The 20897-nt window shown below is 43.7% G+C and overlaps 1 protein-coding gene across 1 annotated transcript in view; it reads right to left on the minus strand.

Annotated features, from left to right (window-relative positions):
• The window catches only part of Znrf3 (zinc and ring finger 3), a 146739-nt gene extending 129539 nt beyond the window's left edge, over positions 1–17200 (minus strand). Inside the window, exon 1 of the mRNA XM_027956077.2 lies at positions 16910–17200. Coding sequence (XP_027811878.2) covers positions 16910–17200 — 291 coding nt within the window. The remainder of the gene's footprint in view (positions 1–16909) is intronic.
• Between the last annotated feature and the right edge of the window lie 3697 nt (positions 17201–20897).

Consider the following 20897-nt stretch of genomic DNA (forward strand, 5'->3'; position numbering starts at 1 on the left):
GTCCTGCCCCAGTTACGACAGAATCTGCTGAAGCTACATCGTAAGTCATAACTTGCAGAGGCCCGGACAACAGAAGCAAGGACAGAATACCACAACAGTGCCTGGCCATCTATAAAGAGTCACTTCCACCCACACTGCCCAGGTCTCTACACTGGTCTGAAAGCTTTCGGATCAGTCAGAAAGTAGATTCCTGAGCCAAATCTGAAGAGAACTTGGACTCTAAAAAGTCAAGGGATGAATAGAAGAAAGTGAAGGGATGAACAGAAGCCCCTTAAGCAATTTCAGGCAGGCAGGATGATGGAGAGAGGTGGCCTTTACCAAGGAGGCAAAACGAAGGGTCGACTTCATGTGTGTGTGAATGCAGCCAAAGAGCCTTCGCCAAAGCTGCAAAGGAAACAAAAATAAACTAACAGGATAAAAGGAAGGCTGTTGCATGAGGAAGAACTTTTGCTCCAGTTTTAAAAAGAGAGAGAGAGAAAAGAAAAAGAAAGCACACACTGAAATGATCTAAAGCTGCCTATAAATATTTGGGAACATCAAAGGCGGTCCTGTTAAATTAAAAATGCTGTCACACAGATAGGAACTCGCCTCTAGCACTGCCAGCTTCAACATGTGAGCCTGTGATCTGAGGAGCGAAGGCTCAGCTCCTCGAGAAATCTGATTCACTAAAGAAAAAAGTGAACAAGCAGTTGAGTTTTAATAAGGGCATTAAATACCTTAGGAATGAGCTAATTAGAGTTTAACTCTTTCAAGATTGTCCGAGCTCTTAAGAATGCTGTAAAGTAAGCTCTCTCCAGAATCTAGTTAAATCAGCCTCAAAACCTGCAATGTGAAAGAAAAATACTAAAATAGCACCTTAGAACTTCAAAGCCGATAAATCCCAACAAGTCAACTTAGACTTAAAGGCAGAGGCCACATGAAGAAGAGGAAGGAAGAGGTTAACCAAGAAATGTTTTCTGAGGTGCGGTTAGGTTGCTTGCTTATTTGGAGGCCTTTTTTTTTTTTTCTAGTTTAGATAAGAATAAACTCACTTTCTAATCCCAGATTTGTTCTACCCTGTGAGTTGCCCTTTGCCCCAACACACTCTGAGGAGAGACGCAGGGCATGGGGTAGGAAGTCCTACTGACCTCGCTCACAAGCCATACAAGAAATTATGGCTGAGCTTCCCAGATACACTCAAGGTCACTAACAGAAGTCACCCCAAAAAAGTTTTCTTTGCACACATTCTGAATTGGAATCCCAAGGAAACCAAGATGAATTCCCAGCCAGGAAAGATCCATCAGGACAGCAAATGCTCTTTTGTGCTGAAGGAGGAAGATGCAGAGCCCCATGGAGAAAAGTATACACACACCTTCACAGAAAGAGCATCTATTTCCATCACCCGGTTTCAGGAACGGGAGAGAAGGAGGTAGACAGCGATGGAAATCACCTTCTCCATTCAAGGAGAGGAATGCACAGCCCAGCCTTGGTGGAAGGGGGATGGGGGGGGAGGGGAAAGACCCACAATGCACTCCAATCATTCCCATTTTTAGAAAAAGTCAATGTGTCTAATTTGGTGGTGGTGGTGGTGGGGGGGTAAGATTAATAAAGTATTTGCTTTGGCAAAATTGCATACTGGATTAAACTAAGCGCTGAAGTCATTTGTGCTTGCCACATAATTAGGCCCCCAGAGCGTGGCCTTAGTGTATCACAGCATTCCACATACCCTGGCCAGATCCAGAGGCGCAATCAACCACCCTGCTTTCCGTCAGAGCAGTCTTACCCAAACACAGGCCATGTGGTTCAGCAACAACAGACGGCAAGCCTAGAAGCACATGAGACTCATAATTCCCATCCAGCTGAGCATGTGCATGTGTCTGTGTGTGTGTGCACATGCCCAAGTGACAAAGCTTGAGGCTTGGCGGTGATCTAACTGCAGACAGGAGGGATGAGCAGGTAAGTTTCAGCAAAGCAACCACTCCCAGGACACAGAGAAGAAAGAGGGGACTGGGAGTCAGGGAGGAACAAACAGCCTGGGCCTCTCTCTGAGGAGCCCATGGATCCCTCACCAGGGCAAAAGGAACACAGCTACAAGCAAGATGGCATTGAACATGTTTTTTTAAAAAAAGATTCCCATGGTATTATCACTCTCAAAGAGTGGTAACCTGGAAAAGCTACCACTTCAGAATAAAACTTTTTAATCATCTGGAAACCACAACTTAAATGTTAGGTATATGTGGGGAACATCACGAAATTATGTATGTTCTTTTTCTTCATCCCATCCTGACTAAACACCAATTGCATGCTGAGTAACTCGTGTAATCTCTGCAGCAAGTCTAGGAAGGGTTTATCTCCACGGTACAGATGAAGAATCTGAGATCCAGAGGCAAAGTCGCGTTTCCACAGCAGGTAACTGGCAGTGTCAGTCTGACTCCACTCTGCTGCCTCTCCCATCATCAAAGGAAACCCAGAAGGACTTCTCTCTTCAGTGCTTACAACATGCTTTAAGGAACCTGGCAAACACTGTGTATCTGCAATGTAAAATTGAAAACTACCGCTCCTAATTAGCCATGCCAAAGCTTCATGACACAAGAAAGTGTCCTCCCAAATCCAGCTGGCTTTTAAAAGGTGTAGTTATAAGAACTAAAGAGAATTTGTACCCAAATCAGGTTATAGTTCAAAAGTTAACTTGAAAGTTGGTGACTAGGGCCAAGCGCGGTGGTGCACACCTATAATCCCAGCGGCTCAAGAGGTAGGAAGATCTCGAGTTCAAAGCCGGCCTCAGCAACAGCGAGGCCCTAAGCAACTCAGTGAGACCCTGTCTCTCAAAAAAATACAAAATAGGGCTGGGATGGGGCTCAGTGGTCAAGCGCCCCTGACTTTAATCTCTGGGCCCCGCACCAAAAAAAGAGAGAATTGGTGATTAGGAATATATTTGTATTTTTTCCCAAAAAATAATGGGGCTATTTCAGCCCCACAAAAGGATCACCCATTAAACTATAAGTTACCAAAAGTTTGAGAACTCCATACTCCAGTCAACCGATCTTCAAAGAAGAGAGGTTGTGGCTGGGGTTGTGCCTCAGTGGTGAAGCACTTGCCTAGCATGTGTGAGGCACTGGGTTCGATTCTCACCACCGCAAACAAATAAATAAAATAAAGGTCCATCAACAACTAAAAAATATTAAAAAAAAAAAAAAGAGAGAGAGAGAGAAGAGAGCTAGCACCAAGTAGACAAGCAGCCAGCCAAAGCAGATGCCGAGAACCACATACTCAATTCCTGACATCCCCTTGGTATCTCTATTTCCTAACTTTACACATAATTCTATGGCTCCCTGATTTTCTAGGAAGGGACCTCAGAAATGAGAAGCAGTAAACCAGACTGCTGCAGGGGAAGCACTGGAGAAAAAGGAACCATTTATAGACAGGGGCCTCATGGATCAACAGGGAGAAGGAGGAGAACCTTACGGCACGGCACCATCTCCCACACTTCACAACACTAGGGAGTGCTATTCACCTCTGCTCTCAGTCTACAGCCACAAATAGAAGTCAGTATCCTGAGGAAAAGACAGCTTTTCATACTTTGCACAAATAGGCCCTTTGGTCTGAAGTGGGGAAGTGTTAACAGATTAAGACATGAACCCTGCCCTAAAGGAGGTTACATTCTAGTAGAGAATATCAAAGTTGACTCCCAGTCAACAAGCGAAAATTACATTTGCGATTAGCCTCCCTCTTCTGAAACAGAAACTTTTCCTTTGGTTTTTTGTGATGAGGTTTGAGGACAAGCCCTCTACCAGACTATATAAGCTATTGAACCTGGTCAGTGTGAGCCTTCAGTGGCTCAGGTCTCCTTCTATAAAGAAGTGACATAGCACAATGGATGGCACCTCCAAGTCCATCCCACTCTACCTTCTGGGATCCCATCTGGCTTACTAGGCCTGATCAATTCCCCTTCTGACAGTTCACTGCAGAATACCACACACTGCAGAATAATCATGCAAGACAACATTGCAAAGGGCACTGAGGTGGGATGCTAAGCACACGGCCCTCCTCTCCTCATCTCAACTCTACTCGCCAAAGTTTGAAAGCAGGGCAGCCCAAGATCCCACTTACAGATGATGGCACCCATGATCATGGTCTTTGCTGATATACAAGAATAGGAAAACAAGGAAAGACTATCCTATTCTTGGAAGATGGGAAAAAAAGAAGGAAATGAAAATAAGGAGACAGGAAAAAATCCCCCATCCACTCTTCCTCCTGGTCTATTCCTTCTCCCTTCTCCAATCAGACATCACTAGGTCAGAGTTACCAGAGGGCAAGGGATGTTGGCAGGGTTTGTAATGTTAAGAGCCAAGATTCCCTCTTTACAGTATGTAGGAAAGACACACACAAAAAGCCCACCAAATAAGTTCCACAGGCTTGCAAAAGGACAATTAAAACAGGCTCGCCAAAGAAAATTAATCATTAAGAAAAGCAATTAATGCTATCCAGTATGCAATAAGAATTCTAGGCTTTTCTACAATATCTTTCTTGCAGGGGCACTTCTAGGGAATAATTCAACTTGGAATATTCAAAACTATTCTGTCCCATCTCATGGTTGTTTCACAGCCCCCACCCCCTTCCAAAAACAAGGTTGGCATGACAACCAAGGCACCAGTCACCGTGGTCCCTAACCACATCCGCTGGGGCTTGGCATGCTGAGACGTGTGCCAACTCTGTTGTCTGTAGGGCACTCCTGGCCACAGCACACGCAAGCTATAATCAAGTCAGAAACCACCGCATTCGTATAGAACTCAGTTAAACATAAATATTCATTAAATGTGAAAACCTATGGTGATGCAATGTTGAGACTGCAAATTTAAACACAAGAGTCAGGAAATGCAAAAATTACCATTGCCACTGGAACTCGAAATCACCCACATGGCACATTTAATGCCACAAGCTAGTTTATATGTGTCCTAGAGATTTAAACCTAATAACATCAAAACTTCAAAACTACATATTACCTACTCATTTGGCTTAGAATGAGAGTGACATTTATTGATGGCCACTGGAACATTTCCAGAGTGAACACGCCATGAAAAGGCAGTCATAAAAATCCTCTAGCACAAGTAAAACACAATACATCACAGATAGACTCTGGAATATTCCTGGAGGTCCCCATGCCCATGCAATTGACACTGTCCCACAAAAAAACAACAACAGTAACCGAAAAGTAAAAACCTCAATGCCAACATGTACAACTAAGCAATAATTTAATAATTTCCTAAATGCTTACTGTTGGCCCAGCAGAGCAGAAAATCAAATGTCACTAATTTGAAATCTAAAATTCTTTCATGCATAGCCTGCTGAACTCTTTAGAAATACTACTGTAGTACTTTAAACTTCTGCTTCCCACTTAGCACTTAAACACAAGATCAAGACCCATGCCAGAGCTTCCAAAGGGAGAAGAAAACCTTAAAGGAAAGTGACACCAAATATTATACATACTTAAATAAAACACATCCCTAAAGTCTACAGTCAGGCTGTGATGTCACCTTCTCCAGCACTCTCAGAACATATCCAGGCAGTCACACAGCAGGCTGGAAGGAGTTAGTGGGTATCATTTCCTCACCCGACCTCTCTTCTCCAGACCTCCAAAAGAGCACAGGCAAGGTGAAGTTATTTTGAGAGTCTGGTCCATCCTGACTCTTTGGAATAGCCCTAGGACACACCCATGTCTGAAAACTGCTTGTGAATAGTTGCTACAATCATAGAAAGTTCTTCCTCAAAAAGCCCAGTCTTTTTCTGGACACACTAACATCCCCCTTGCTATGCTATCCTGAAGCATAATGCTCTAAAAGCACTTAAATATCTGAGAATTTTTACATGTAAGGCAATAGAAAGATGGAGTACTCTGGCTCAGAGGAACATGCTGGTGGAACAAGAAAATGCTTGATGGGAATGGCTAGAAATTTGGCTGCACGTGGGAAAACTGGAAGAGGGTAAGAGAAAGCAAAAATGGCATTCAGGAATGTTGGGGTGCAGTAATATATTTCCGAAGAAGGGCAATCAAAATGGAAAGCATAGAGGGAGGAAAAACTGGGACCCATTCAGGGAACAAGGGCAGGAATACACAGGCCCAAGTCCCAGAGGCAACAATGAAAAAGACTGAAGAGCCAGCCAGCCTCTTAGCTCAGTAGTAAACAACAAGACGTCACAAAAGATTCTGATCAAGGGACTGGTATGATCAGAGGTTAATTCAGAAAGAGGAATCTGGTGGGAAAGAAGAGGTGATGGGAGAGAGAAGGGAAAAGGTTTGGGCAACAGCAGGCATGAAGAAGTAAGGTCAGCAAGAGGTAGAGCAAGCCAAGTATCATCATGAGAACATCACCATTCCCCTTCGACTCAGCCACAAGCTAACTTGATTTAAATTTTGAAATAGTTTGCAAGTCAGCTTGCAACATTCTTTATGTGCCATTAGCCGTCAGCTCACTACCTACTCCAAGACCGAGGCACTTTCAGAAAAGATGCCACATCTTCAGGTACACTGTTATATTACAAAAATCACATAAAGGAGCTGAATTCACAATGTCAAATGCATTTAAGGAAAAATACACAATCAGGTACAAAGAAAAGCATTTGGTGTCAAGTATAGGACAAGGCTTGGCAACCAGGACCACCTAAATGGCAAACAGCTTTCTTTCTGGGCAGAATGTACTCCCAGGTAAGAAGACAAACCAAGATGATACAACTAAAAGTACATCAGGGACTAAAGCACCAGGTTCATGGAAGATTTTCTAGAACACAACCATAAAGGGAAATGCTGCTCTAGAAAGAATACATCAGAATCCCTAAGACCTGAGTTTTAATGCCAATTTCTCTTGTGACCAATGGCAGGAGGCACCTGCCCACAGTTACCTCACTGTGAGAGCAAAATTGTGCCATTTTCAAGGTGCCCTTCATCTCAAAGAGTAACTCTCCTAATTAAAAGCATGGAACAAAAAGAAAGGGACAAAGATCCTAATGAAGGCGCAGGACATGAGACTTCAGCCTTCAAGAATTCCAAGAGAAAATAAAAGCACCCACACCAATGTAAAAAGAGCACTTTGATCACATCAGGGCCAATACAACCTTAACCAGCAGAATAACTTGAGACCCCTGCCCCCCCCCCCCAATGGACATCTGACATGAAGGAGAGAAAGGAGTGAAAGGAGTCATGCAAAGTACAACCTGAAGGAGTTCAACATTGGAACTTTCAGAAATAGCAAGGATGGCAAACTTAAATGCCTACAGGAATCAGGCACTGGTGAATTTAATTATGAAGTAAGCTGGGTGACGGTATAGGGACTCACAACCTGGAGAGCTCACCCCCCATCTGAAGTAGGGTGCAGCTACTCGACTACAGCAGGCTGTTACCACATGGGAACGGGGACCTAATGCTGCCAGATCTTCTTAATTTTTCAACATGTTAATTTGCATGTAGAATTTCTAGATATTTAACAGGAATGGAACAAAATACCTAGAAGCTATTTTTAGCCCACAGGCTTGCCCATTAGATGTACCCCTCAGAGTCTGGCGCTTGGCTCTATTTGTATCTATACCCACCAAGAACTGACAGTGTCACTTTGAATTCAAGTCCGGATTCATTTGGCCTTTCCCAACCCAGGGTGTTCATAAGTCTTATAGGAAAGAGGCAGGGCAGAGAACAGCATATGCAGTAGCACCCTCCTGGGCAACAATCTGCTGCCACCGGTCTACAGACAGCACAATGGTCTGGGCCACAATGTCTCCTCTAGGCCTCCAAGCAATGCCATCTGCCTAGACAGCTACCACACCCCTGCCCAGAGCACAGGGGCAACCTGCTGCTCCCGAAATGTGCTCAGAGACACCTACAGGGAGGTAGCTGGATATGCAAGGTACCTACATAGAACTAGCCATAACTCAGATCTCATGACAGAGAAAAAAAAAAAAAAAAAACACTGGATTAGTGCTGGGCTCAGTGGCACATGCCTGAAATCCCCAGGGGCTCAGGAGGCTGAGGCAGGAGGATCGAGATTCTGAAGCCAGCATCAGCAATTTAGCAAAATCCCGTCTCAAAACTTAAAAACGGTTTGGGGATGTGGCCCAGTGGTTAAGCATCCTTGGGTTCAATCCCTGTTATTAAAAAAAAAAAAAAGCCAGGATTCCACTATTTACTAAAAAGCAGGAATATATAGGCTTTCACTTTATGACTTTGTTATTTTTCTGCTGTTATTTAGATTTTTTTTTTTTTAAGAAAGACACACTATCCATTGTGAATGGGGTACGCTGAGAGACAGGTATGCTCATCTAGAATGACCTTTCTACAGAGCAATCTGACTGTAAGTAGCAAGAATCTTAAAAATGTTTATACTGGACTGGGGCTGGGGCTGAGTGGTAGAGCACTTGCCTAGCATATGGGAGGCCCTGGGTTCGATCCTCAGCACCACATAAAAATATAAAGGTATTGCATCCATCTACAACTAAAAATATTTTTAGATATTTATATTTATGACCCTAATTCTAAAAATCCCATGATAATAATCAAGGGATACAGAAAGCAGCAGGAGATATAGCTCAGTAGAGTGCTTTCCTGGCATGTGGGAGAACCTGAGTTCCAGTCCCAGCACAGAAAAAGGAAAATAAAGAAAAAAAAAAAGAAAGGTTGTTCCTCCTAACACTACTTCTAATAACAGAAAATAAGAACATATTACACAGTCACTAAAAATGTTTCAGAACATTTATTAACAGGAAATACTCAAGATAGACAAAGGGTTATAGGCACTACATGTTTTCCCAGCTTTTTTTAAGATCCCTATAAGCTCATGGGGGAAAAAATTAAAGAGCTTCCAAAACACAAAGGTATTAAAAAGGTTAACAGAGTTAGGCATAGATAGTAGGAATTTTTTTCATATATTTCTGTATTTTCCAAGTATTCTGTAATAAACCTGTATTACTTGTACTTTTTTTTAAAGTTAGTTACAGATTATTTTTTTTAAGATAAAGTCTGGGCCCTGACTGTAGGTAATAAAAATTCAATTTATTCTAACATTTTTGCCTAAATCTCACTAAAATTCATGTGGGTCCTGAGTCAAGTGGGGCAGTGAACTTTGGTTTTAGGGGACCCAAGTTGAAATCCCAGCTCTGTGGCCTCAAGAAGCTTTCTTAGATGCTCAATCTCAGTTTCTGTCATAAACTGAAATTAATTAGGCAGCCCACATTTGTACTGGAGAAATCAGAGAAATAACATCTGCAAGTCACAGCTATGTATCATGGATATACAAAAGCAACTTTTCGTCTCAAGAATGTATCCACAGTAGGAATTTGGTGATTGTCTGCTGACAAGTTAGCATACTAAAATTAACTCAAGTTCAAAGAGAAATCAAGTTTTAATCAAATTCTTAGTGTTGGATGGAATTTTACATACACTTAGGCTAAGCCATCCTTACTTTTACTTTTTTAGCTTAAAAAATGCAGCAGCTTCTGCCCCAGGAGGCCACAAGTCTTCAACATACATTTTCACATCAAACTTCCAAGAGTCATCAAAGTTTTTTTCCCCCCACCAAATCAACTCTCACATCCAAACAATCATAATCACACTAGCTGCTGGGAAGAGAAGGAGGATTAATATTAAGTCTTTAGAGTACACATCTTAAGAGTAATAAAAATAAAATGCTCTTCTCTGAACCACAATGGGCCCAACTGACCTTATTCTTTTCACACTATCATGAGTCAACAGAGCTGCTAAAAGTCAGATTTTAAAACATCTCATTCAGGCTACAAATAGAACAAAGAGACTCCACTCTTTACCTCCTGCCTATTCTGTTTGACAGGTACAAAGGCACGTCTCCACAACGGGTTATCAGCCTTAACCTCAAAGGTAAGTAGAAAGGAGTGGGGGAAAGGCCAAACTGTTCAAATCCACATACTGTGTTGTGACATACAATGGGTTGCCCAGGCCCAAACTCAGTACCAGGACCAAGTTTCCTATTCCAGGGATTTCTCAGTAGCCTCAGTCCCAGGGCAAGTAACAGCTTGGGGTCTAGCTACCTACCCTCAGCTGCCTGCAGGCAGGTTCTGAATCTTACTCATCCGGTTCCCTGCTTCACCCCTTTCGGGGTCTGGTGGACAGAGGGCACCACTAATTGTCTGCCAAAAGAAGGAGCAGGGCGATGCACAGTTTGGGGCTCTTAAAGCCTTTTAATCAACAATTAGGGAATGTGCAGCCTATGCAAAGTAAGAAAGGCAATGAACATAGTACATGACCTCTTTGGAGAAAGCCATGCAGACTCCGAATGGCTCTGAAAAGTCAGCCACAGGAAGGAGGTGTGTCTCACACCAGAAATCCCTTTAAATGCCAGAATACTTCAGCCGTTCCAGCTTTCCAATAGCCAAAAACAACGGAAGTGCCATCAAGTGACAGTTGTATACTTCAAGTCACTGGTCCTTCTTTCCAAACTTGGCAGCCTGGCTCTTAGTGGAAAAAACAAGTTGGAATGATCCTTCTGTAATTACAAAAAGAAGAAAGCAAGCTGGAAAGGAAGGAAGGAAGGAAATAAATTTCTGTGAGGGTAGGGAGTTTTCCCAGTTGATGATATAGACCCACTTCTTGATTCACGGTTTAAGCTCAACTTTAAATTCCACCATCGGTTTGATAACCTCATCACAAGAAGTGACAAGTGAAGCAGTCTTGTGAAAACAGAAATGTCTTAGGACCAGAGTTTGAATCTCAGCTCTACTTACTGACATGCTCAATGTCTCTGACAAGTGACTTTACCTCTCCACTCAGTTTACTCATCTGAAAACCTGGTAAATGTCACCTACCTTATCTGTTAAATGAGAGCAGAGCACTACCCAGGGCCTGGCACATGGTAAGTAAGTACTTAATCATTAGTAGCTTTTTTCTTTTGAGACAGGCTCTTATTATATTGCCCAGGCTGAGCTTGAGAGCCTCCTGCCTCAACCTCCTCAGTAGTTGGGACTACAAGTGTGTACCAGCTTAATTAGCAGCTATTTTTAAAAGTTCTGACAAAGACTGACAGATTCAATTTAAATTAATTAGAGAGGAAAAGCAACCACTTAAACTCAATGTACAATTGAAGAGTGCCTGCCTTTCCTCAACAATCTACCTGATCATAAGGCATGCTTCTGCATCTGCTCTTCCCCAGTACCCTCTGCTCAGATGCAGCCAGGGAGAACAAAGCCTGAAGTTGGGGGACCTGAATATTAACCCTGGGTTGTTCCATGTGGCCCTAAGTAAGGTGCTTTACCTCTATGGAGTTTGGTCTTATTATCTAACATATTAAAGGACTACAACTGGTTCTTTTTGATCATGAAGATTAATTTAAATATCACCTTTGCCTTGATCTATAAATTATAAATCCACATTCTTCAAACTAGGGAAACCGTCATAAGCAAAATCTTTCACTTAGCATATATTCAGATTAATGATGATTTTCTGAATACCAAACCTTTATAATTACTCCCGGGGACACAAGTGATTCAAACATCTTTTTATCCACAGTGTCTGTAGTGTTTTACCTGGAAAAGGTTAACTTGAGACTTTTATAATGCTAGGTATCCTGCCCTGGAATGTGCATACCCCACACAGATCTCTCCATATAACCCAATTTTATAATACCAGTGGGTCTTCTGGAACCAGAGAGAGATATCCTTTCCTTCTAACCAAGCAAACTTGTGGAAATAACCAAAAAGGAAAAATAACCCTGAAGTTAATCAGCCAAGCCAGACAAAGTTGTTCTCATTAATTAATAAAACCCCATGACACTCAGTGTCTACCTGACGTCCACTCTAAATCCATCATTCATTAAACAAATATCAAGTGTCTGATGAGTAAGTAGCAGGTATGGGAGTCTCAGGGATGGATCCGGGGTGAATAAAAACAAATGGAACTACTCCCTCAGAGTTTAGGTCCACAAGGGAAGGTGTGAGGAGCTGCTCTTAAAGCATTTCAATGCCAACAGACACATCACTTAATTTTTCAATGAACTGTGGAAAGGAATACATTCATACTATCCTCCCAAATCCTGCATTCAGATCATCTTTTTGCACTTCATCTAAATTTAAAAAAATTATTTGACTATTTTTTTTTTTTTCCTGACTGGGAAAACCCCGTCAGGAAGGATTATCATTTATCCATGCACATGACTGTGAACACCACAAGAGACTGTGAACACCAGAAGATAGTATCAATGCAGAACAGGGCTCTGGTAAATGTCTATCAAATTAATATTCTCCGGGGAGGCCTAGAAATACACAGCCTTCTTCCCTCCTTCTCTTGCCAGCCTAAGCCCCACATCACCTCACTCAAATTCTTAGTACTGGACTATTCCAGTCCATGACAAGTAGTAGATCAGACCTTCTCTTTTCCTCTTGGGAGGAGGGTAGCACTTCAGAACCATCCAAGAAGTTTGCATGTCTGCTTAGGAAAACAAAAGTGCCCATTCACAAGAATGTGTGAATAAATTCAAAGGTTCACAGGACATCTCTGGATATCTATGACCCTTGGGTTAAGAACTCCTGTAGTAGATCGTTAAACATTAGACTTGAATTAATAACAAAATCCTAACAAAGCAAAGTTGTTTATCTGGCCAAAAAAAAGATCAAGGAACCCATACAGATCTGGGTTTCAATACGGGTTTTATCATTTGCTAGCTGTGTGAGGTTAGAGAATTAAACTTGCCTGTCAGTTTCCTCCTCTGTAAAATGGGTTAACAATAGTTGCTAATTCTGAGTTAATGTCAGGATGAGATGACAAACACATGACATGCTTGGCACATTGCCTTGTATACAACACAGGCTCATAAATGGAAGCCATAGATGCCTTCCTTTTAGTCTACAGACTCCACACTTACCTCCCACTCCCAACTTCATCCTTATTCTGAATTATACTAGTAAGTTCCATGAGATCTCAGAGTACAAGACAGAAAATAGGAGACTCTAAGAATTTATAAGGTCACAAAATACAGCCCTAATTCTTCCTCCAAATTAAATGCTTGGCTTTAACCCATGAAGGCCCATTTGACAAGACAGTCAGCAATCCCTTCTGTGTAAATCCAGGTCAGCTGTCAGCATGTAATTGTTCTATTAGGCCAAGTCAATTTTTAGAGGCAGGCCTGTTAGCTCAAAATGGAGATGAAAAGAAAGTATTTGATCAAATGCTAACCTGCAAAAACCACACTGACAGGGAAACAAGGCAGAGGAATTCGTTTCTTAAAATTATTCTCTATGATACTTTTAGTTTAACAGTGGATATTTAAGGACTTTAATCAGTTTTTTTTTTTAATACCTTTATTTTATCTTTATGTGGTGCTGAGGATTGAACCCAGGGTCTCATGTGTGCCAGACGAGCACTCTACCACTGAGACAGAGACCCAGCCCCTTAATTAGCGTTTTTAATCTACCACCCAGCTCTCCTACCACGGCTAACAGCTGAAAAAACTGATTTAGTTCTTAATGTTCCCAGCTTCAAATCTGACCTAGGATCCAGAAAAGTTGATTTTAAAGTTACACAGAATCTATCATTCTGATTCCTTCCACAAATGAATTCCTAAAGCATTTCTAAATATTTGACTTCAAGGGGAAAAAAATGTATTTCCACTTTAAAACAATCTTTCATCTCCAGCAATGCAAATTTTCTTTGTTTGTTTAACCAATCCACATACCACTAGCCAGTGTTTAATCGGGCCTCTTTATTTAACATCATCAACCATGTGGGTTCCATAGCCAAGTCTAAAAGTTTCAGATAATGATCTCATTAACAGCAACAAATTGGCTCAAAGATGAAATATGTATCAATATGTCTAAAAAACCTTTAAAGTGCCATGCTTCAGAACTACAGAAGTGTAATTAACTCCTCCAGCTCTCCAAATGCATGCTGACACTCCTACATGCAAATAGGCTACAACAGTGCATGAATAATACAAATAATTAATGGAATTTCATACCTACATAACTGTATTCACAATATATAAATGTGTATGTACAAATACATATATATACTCACATGTATACATACACACATATCTTCACACCGCCTATACTGTTGACCTTGGGATAGTTATTTAAGCCTAAAAGTGCACAAGGAAGAACTAATATTCCTGGTGACTAAATCCCGAGGTTTGAATTACAATCTTCTCTCTTTCACACACACACACACACACACACACACACACACACTTCTCCATACCCTAACCCGTGCAAATGATTGAAAAAGTACTCTAATTAGAAATAGCTGGGCAAGCCAGACTATGATAAGGTATCTACTGTATAAACACACAGATATTTTCATTGGTATATAATAGGAAAAGAAAAAATTAATAATACAAACCAATTTCTTATCTTAAAATTATTAAAGGAGAGAAACTTTCAGTTTTTTTTCCCCTCTTTTTAATCAAGAACAATATTGTTATAGAACCCCACTGGATATATATTAAAAAAAAAAAGCAAGGCTATAGTCCTACTATTTAGCTTTAGTTATTGAAAGTAAACTGTGAAGATCATAAAACATTAAATGCAAATCACTAAGTATTTTAAGACAGTACATAAAAGGTTTTGAAAAGTTCAGAGTACTTAAAAAACATGAATAATCTGAAGCTGAATACCTATTTGTTTTTCCTATTCTTTATTTTTTTTATTTATATGTGGTGCTGAGAAGTGAACACACAGTGCTTCACACATGCTAGGCAAGCAATCTTCCATTGAGCTACAACCCCAGCCCTCTCACCAAAAAAAAAAAAAAAAAAATTCACAGCCAGTAGACAGGGATCACAACAATTTCTTCAACTGCATAGTATTCGAAGAATAAAAGCATACCAGCCTTTGTACACACATAGCCCTAAAAGCCACACTGCACTCCATCTAGGGACACCAGTTCAACAAGTTGGCCACCACAATAAAGTTATTAAAGAAATCGGATTCACCAAGGAATGGCTGTTCAGATAGCTCAGATAAGCCCACCAATATTATTGCACTTATAAGGGAATTAAGGACACCTATTAGTGTTTGCTTAACAGGTGAACTTATTAAATGCCATTTATGTCATTTTTTCTTAGCAATTGTTGACTTAATTTTTCTTTTTTCTTTTTTTGGCTAAGCTAATGGACTACAAAGAATTAGATAAGCACTTCGAAAAGTTTCAAAAGAGAATAAACTCCTTCTGCCAAATTTACACATTATCTCTCTACTCACAAGGATAAAATAGTTACAAATGGTGTGTTTAAACTGCTAATTTTGTATTAAATGGTGAACCCAAGATTATCTCCAAAGCATAGCACTACTCTTAATGGATAGCTAGCCAAACTGCTGTGAATAAAGAGTATAAGTTAAAACGCTGGAGGTAAAAATCACAAACTTCAAAAGTCTCCTCAAAAAGTGAAGAACCACGTTAACCCCCCTACCCACCACCCCCGCCTTTGGAAAGCTGTAAATCAAACAATTTCCAAAGCCATCAGGACACAGTGAAAGCCTTAAAGAGAGGCAAAAAGTCACAAGGAACAAGATTTAAGTTCAACTATTCTTGAAGGCTGCAATAGAAATGTTTAGGAATCGTCTGCAAAGCATGCTCCCTAAAGCTTTTATGTTAAGAGATAGTAATAATAATATTATAAAGAAAAAAGTTCAACAGTTTTTAAAAACTGTCTGTAGTCACAGATCTCAATCAACGCGTTTTGCCTTCTATTTATCAAATAGAAGTTGAAGACAAGTCAAGAGCCCTGTAAGGCAATCTGATTAATCACAGCATTGGTCCATCCTCCCTCTTTGTAAAGGACACACCTCTAAGGAGTCAAGCTGCATGCCTGCAGTCCTATGCGGGCTGGGCTCTGATCCGCACCAGAGAAGAGAAAGGAAGAAGCAATCTACACTCTAGGCAGCTATACAGTCAGTCCGCACAGCCCCCTTCTCTTTATAACTCACCCAAGACTAAAGGCCCAAAGCTTAGGCCCTGCAGCGATCCCATCACCCCAAAAGGCTCAAAGACATGCCAACCATTTCAAATCACCCCCACCAGAGGCGCGCCTATTAACAGCCATAAGTGCGCTGGCCCTCTACTAACAAGTTGATAAAATCATGTCCAAGGAAGCGGGAAATCTATCCCGCTAACCACCCGCAGAGACTTCAGGGAAGAGTCCCTCCTTCAAACCGTGAGCACAGTTTAACGCTCCCCCTAGCTAGCTTCCTTTGGAACGCAAACCTCTTTCATTTGCAGTAAGGTGGAGGCCCTGTCAGAAAGCGACCCTGGCTCGCGATTTGCAAGCCTCCACGTTAGTCCTTGGCCGAGGGACGGGCAGGCGGTCTCCCTCCGATTCAGTGTAATCTGAAGCACTCAGCGACGGCTGCCTTCCACCACCACTGCTGGGCACCCCCGATCCCCACTCCTCCGCCAGGTTTCCTGCCTGCTTGTCCAGAGCCCCGCTGGAAGGGGTCAGCACTCAGGTGAGGCTGGCGGCAAGTAGCAAGGGAAGAACCTGATGTTGTCAGCCCCTCAGACAAACCTGGGCGTTCCCAAAAGGCGCATGCATTGGCTGGAAAGCACAGCCTACGACCTGCAACAAGCCACCCAACTCCTCAACACTTGTCTTTCCAAAGTTGGCATTCAACAGGTAGTTCCCGAGACTTCCACCTGAGGCAGACAGAAGTACCCAATGGGCTCCGGGGGCCGCCCGAGAGTGGGTGCCATGCCCAGCGGCTCCCTCCCCCACCCCGGACCCTGCGGAGGTCGGGCCCCCACGTGCGCTGGACCCCGCTGCAGTGCCCCGGAGGCCGCGTCCCGCCCGCCCGGGCGGGATGCCGCCGGCCTCCTCGCCGCCCCTCCCGCCCGCCAGTCAGCCAGCCCGCGGCGGGGTCGGCGGGCGCAGCCCCCGGAGCCATCTTGTGGCGGCGGCGGCGCGGGGCCCGGGCGGCGGGCAGCTACCTGCACGATCTCGCCCTCCGCGCTGAGCGTGGCCCCGGCACGCGAGAAGCGGCCCGTGAGGCCGGTGGTGTAGGTGGTGTAGTCGCCGCTCGGGCTCGACTCGAACAGCACCACCTCCACGAACGCCGTCTCCTTGGCCCGCGCCGCGCCGGGCCCCGTGGCCGCCAGCAGCAGCCCGAGCAGCAGCGGCAGTGGCGGCGGTGGCGGCAGGCGGTGGCCGCGGGGGCCGCGGGGGCGGCGGCGGCGGCGGCGGCCCGGGGCCCCTGGGCGCCCGCCCGAGCGCGGCCTCATGGTCCTGCGGCGGGAGGGCGCGGAGGGCGGGCGCGGCCGGGCATAGTCGCGGGCCGGCGGAGGACCGAGCTAGGGCGGACGCCTCACAGCCCCATCGCGGCGGCAGCGGCTTTGTGGGTCGCAGGCTCCACTCGGTTTCCCCGGCCGTCGCGCCGCGGCCCTTTCATCTGCTCCACGTGAGGGGTTATCCCCGCCCCGGCAGCGTCGTGACCCGCTCTCCCCTCCCTCCCCGCGCTCGGCCGCAGCCGCGGCTGTTAGGGAGCTCGAAGGCGGGGCGGGTGCGCCTGCGGCGGCGGGAGGCGGAGCCCTGAGGCTGAGCACGCCCCGCCCCGGCCTCCGTCTGCGATCCTCCCCTCATCCTCGCTCCACCCCATCGTCCTCGCTCCGCCCCCTCCAGCCGTCTTGCCCCGCCTCATCACCCTCGCTCCGCCCCATCTCTCAGTCTTGCTCCGCCCCCCTCGTCCTCACTCCGCCCCCGCCGGCCGCCTCTACCCCGCCCCTTCATCGGCGCTCCGCCCCCTCATCCGCGCTCCGCCTCCACCGCGCTGTCCCTTCAGCGGCCGACATTTCTCCTGGCGGTTGCTACGGTTCGGCGGGAACCGGGACCGCAACCTGCTCCTGGACTATGCACGTTTTGCCTGCGGGCCCCGCGTGTCCTGGTCTAATGCAGGAGTTAGAGCCATTCAGGCGTGGAAGGCCTCGTCCTTCCCCGGTCCCCTGAACCTAAGCCGGAGTTCTAGCAGAGCTGGACGCCACCACCCGGCGCTATATCCCCACCCCCACCTCGGTGATCAAACGGGAAAGGCCTCGGCGGTCAGGGGCTGCTTGCCTCTGCTGTGCCAGGATGTGTCTGTGTAGCTCAGACAGTTCCTTTGCACCAGATGAGTAAGGGCAGGTGGAACAAACTCTGAGGAAGTCATTTGGATTCTCCTGGAGTTCATCTTTCTACAGCCCCAAAGACGTAATTGATACACCTCCCTCAAAAGAAGTTCTGAAACCTTGAGGCTCATCCTGTGCTGAAGGGTGAAAGAGTCCAACACCTTTACTGCAGATTGATGGCTGCCAGATTAACATACCAACCACTCGTGCTCAAGGGCCGGGGGTTCCCATTCACCAAGAAAAACTTTTTAACTCCCTACTCCTCTTTGAGCAAGCCTTTTCTTTCCTCATCTAATCAATTAGAATCGAAACCCTCCTTCAAAAAGACACACATTAAATTCCTACTTCCTCCATCTGTCTTCTCACCTGACTAGAATGGTTTGTTCAGATATTTGCAAATATTTGGTTAAGATGATCTGCTTCTACTTGATACCACACCCAAAATATTGAAAAGACCAAAAGAAAACTCATTGGGAATTCTCTTGAGTAAACAACTTACCAAGGTTACATTTTAAAAGTAGAAAAAATACTTCAAACTGTGAACTGGAGGGGATGGGTCTGTGGCTCAGCAGTAGCGTACCTGCCTGACATGTGTGAGGCACTAGGTTTGATTCTCAGCACCGCATATAAATGAAATAAAAGTCTATCAACAACTAAAATAATAATAATAATAATGTAAACTAGAAAATACACTTGAGAAGATATCCACAAATCTGTTACCACATTTGGATCACCCAGAGCCTCTCAGCTCAGGAGAGAGGCACCTGGGAAAGTAGGCTCTGTGAACAGCGGCTTCTTGGCTTCTCTGAAACCAGACTTCTGATGCTGACTTCTGAGCACCCTCAGTTCTGATTGTCCCCATCCTAAACCTCATGGCACCATCTAGTCTTTAAGGGCAAGGGCAATCACAGATGACCCTTTATAATATTTAAAATTCAAGATGGTGAGGCATTGGGTTTGATCCTCAGCACCACATAAAAATAAAAGGTATTATGTCCATCTACAACTAAAAAAATTTTTTTTAAATTTCAAGGTCATCACCAACTGATGAATGTATAAACAAAAATGAAATACTGATATATGCTACATTCCTGGATGAACCTTGAAAATAAACTGAGTGAAACATATGGTATGCTTCCATTTATGTGGAATGCACAGAACATATAGAGACAGAAAGTAGAATAGTGGGGAGTGGGCAGGGAGTAGGAATGGGTAGTGAAGGCTAATAGGTTATTTTGGGGGGGGTAATGAAAATATTCTGGAATTAGATAATGGTGATGATTGTACACTTTGTAAATATCCAAGAACCAGGAAGTTGTACACTTTCAAAGGGTGAATTTTTTTGCTATGCAAATTGTATCTATCACAGTACACCTATAAACATAATTACGCCTTTAGCTGGGTGCGTTGGCATGCGCTTATGTTTCCAACTACTTTGGAGTCTAGGGTGTAAAGATCACTTGAGCCCAGGAGTTTGAGAAGACCATCCTGGGCAACACAATATAACCCCATCTAATGGTAGAGCACTTGCTAATAGTGCATGAGACCCTGAATTGGGTTAAAAAACAAAAATGGTCCTCAGTTGTATTTTCATGCATGTGCACACATACATACAGGATACTATATAAGGAAGCCCTCTGTTTTTTACTTCCTTGTCTTAGATCAAATCTTATACCCTCACCAAAGTCTAACCTGACTAATTAAAACTGCTATGTGTGCCCTACCCCCCACTCACAAACTCCCTTAGCCTCTTACCATTCCTATGGCATTTATCACCTTCTAACATACTAAATAATTTGCTTATTTATTTTTGTCTCTACTCCCACATATACACATGCCAGAGAATGAAACTATGATGGCAGGGACCTTTGTCTCTTGTTCACTGAGAGGCCAAAACTGCCTGGCCCAGAGTAGGCACTCAACAAATATTTGTTGCATGAATTAATGACTAAATGAATGAGTGATAAGCTCATCATCATGTATCCCTCCCATTTTGCAGACATTTGGAGCAGCTTATTAACAGCTGCTTAGGAGTACTGTGCTTCATGGGACCAAAATAAATTCTGAATGTGGAGAAGAACAGCAGTACTTCCTCAAAAACTGGATAAAAATCCAGATGGGAGTCAGAAAAGAAACTAATTCTGATTTTTTAAAACTCGGCTTAAAGATGGTTAATGAGACACAGGCCAGCAACACAGAGGTAACAATGATTCATCTCTCAGCAGCATGTAGCTGTTTAGAAATTGAGGTTTTTAACCAGCAATGAAGTTTCGCCAGAATCTAGCAGACAGTAAAGGGAAATAAAAAATAACTTCAAATAAATAAGAGATAAGACCCGTCAGTTAGAGGGAAGAATGGGATCAGCAAATTGATCAAATGATAGGAAAGAATTGATCAAATGACAGGAAAAGAAGTGATGGACATTCATTATCTTGTGTGGCACATCCCTAGTAAATCATCCTGGTCTTAACATATTCCTTTCTGTACTTATCAGACCACAGCTCAGATGAAAATAACTGAGAACAGGTGCATTAGCATCAGTTAAAGTTGCTAGATCTTTGGTAAATCTCACAAACTCAGGGCAAACACCACACAAAGCTTTAGGAAATTTTCTACCATCAAAGTTCTATTTGTGGCTGAGCATGGTGGCACATGCCTATAATCCTAGCAATTCAGGAGGCTGAAGCAGGAGGATCACAAGTTCAAGGCCAGACTCTGCAACTTATCACCATCCTGTATCAAAATAAAAAATAAAAGGGGCTGAGGATATGGCTTAGTGATATAGCATCCCTATCTTAGGTCAATCTCACACCCTCAC

The sequence above is a fragment of the Marmota flaviventris genome, chromosome 1 (assembly GCF_047511675.1).
Source record: "Marmota flaviventris isolate mMarFla1 chromosome 1, mMarFla1.hap1, whole genome shotgun sequence".
Lineage (NCBI taxonomy): Eukaryota > Metazoa > Chordata > Mammalia > Rodentia > Sciuridae > Marmota > Marmota flaviventris.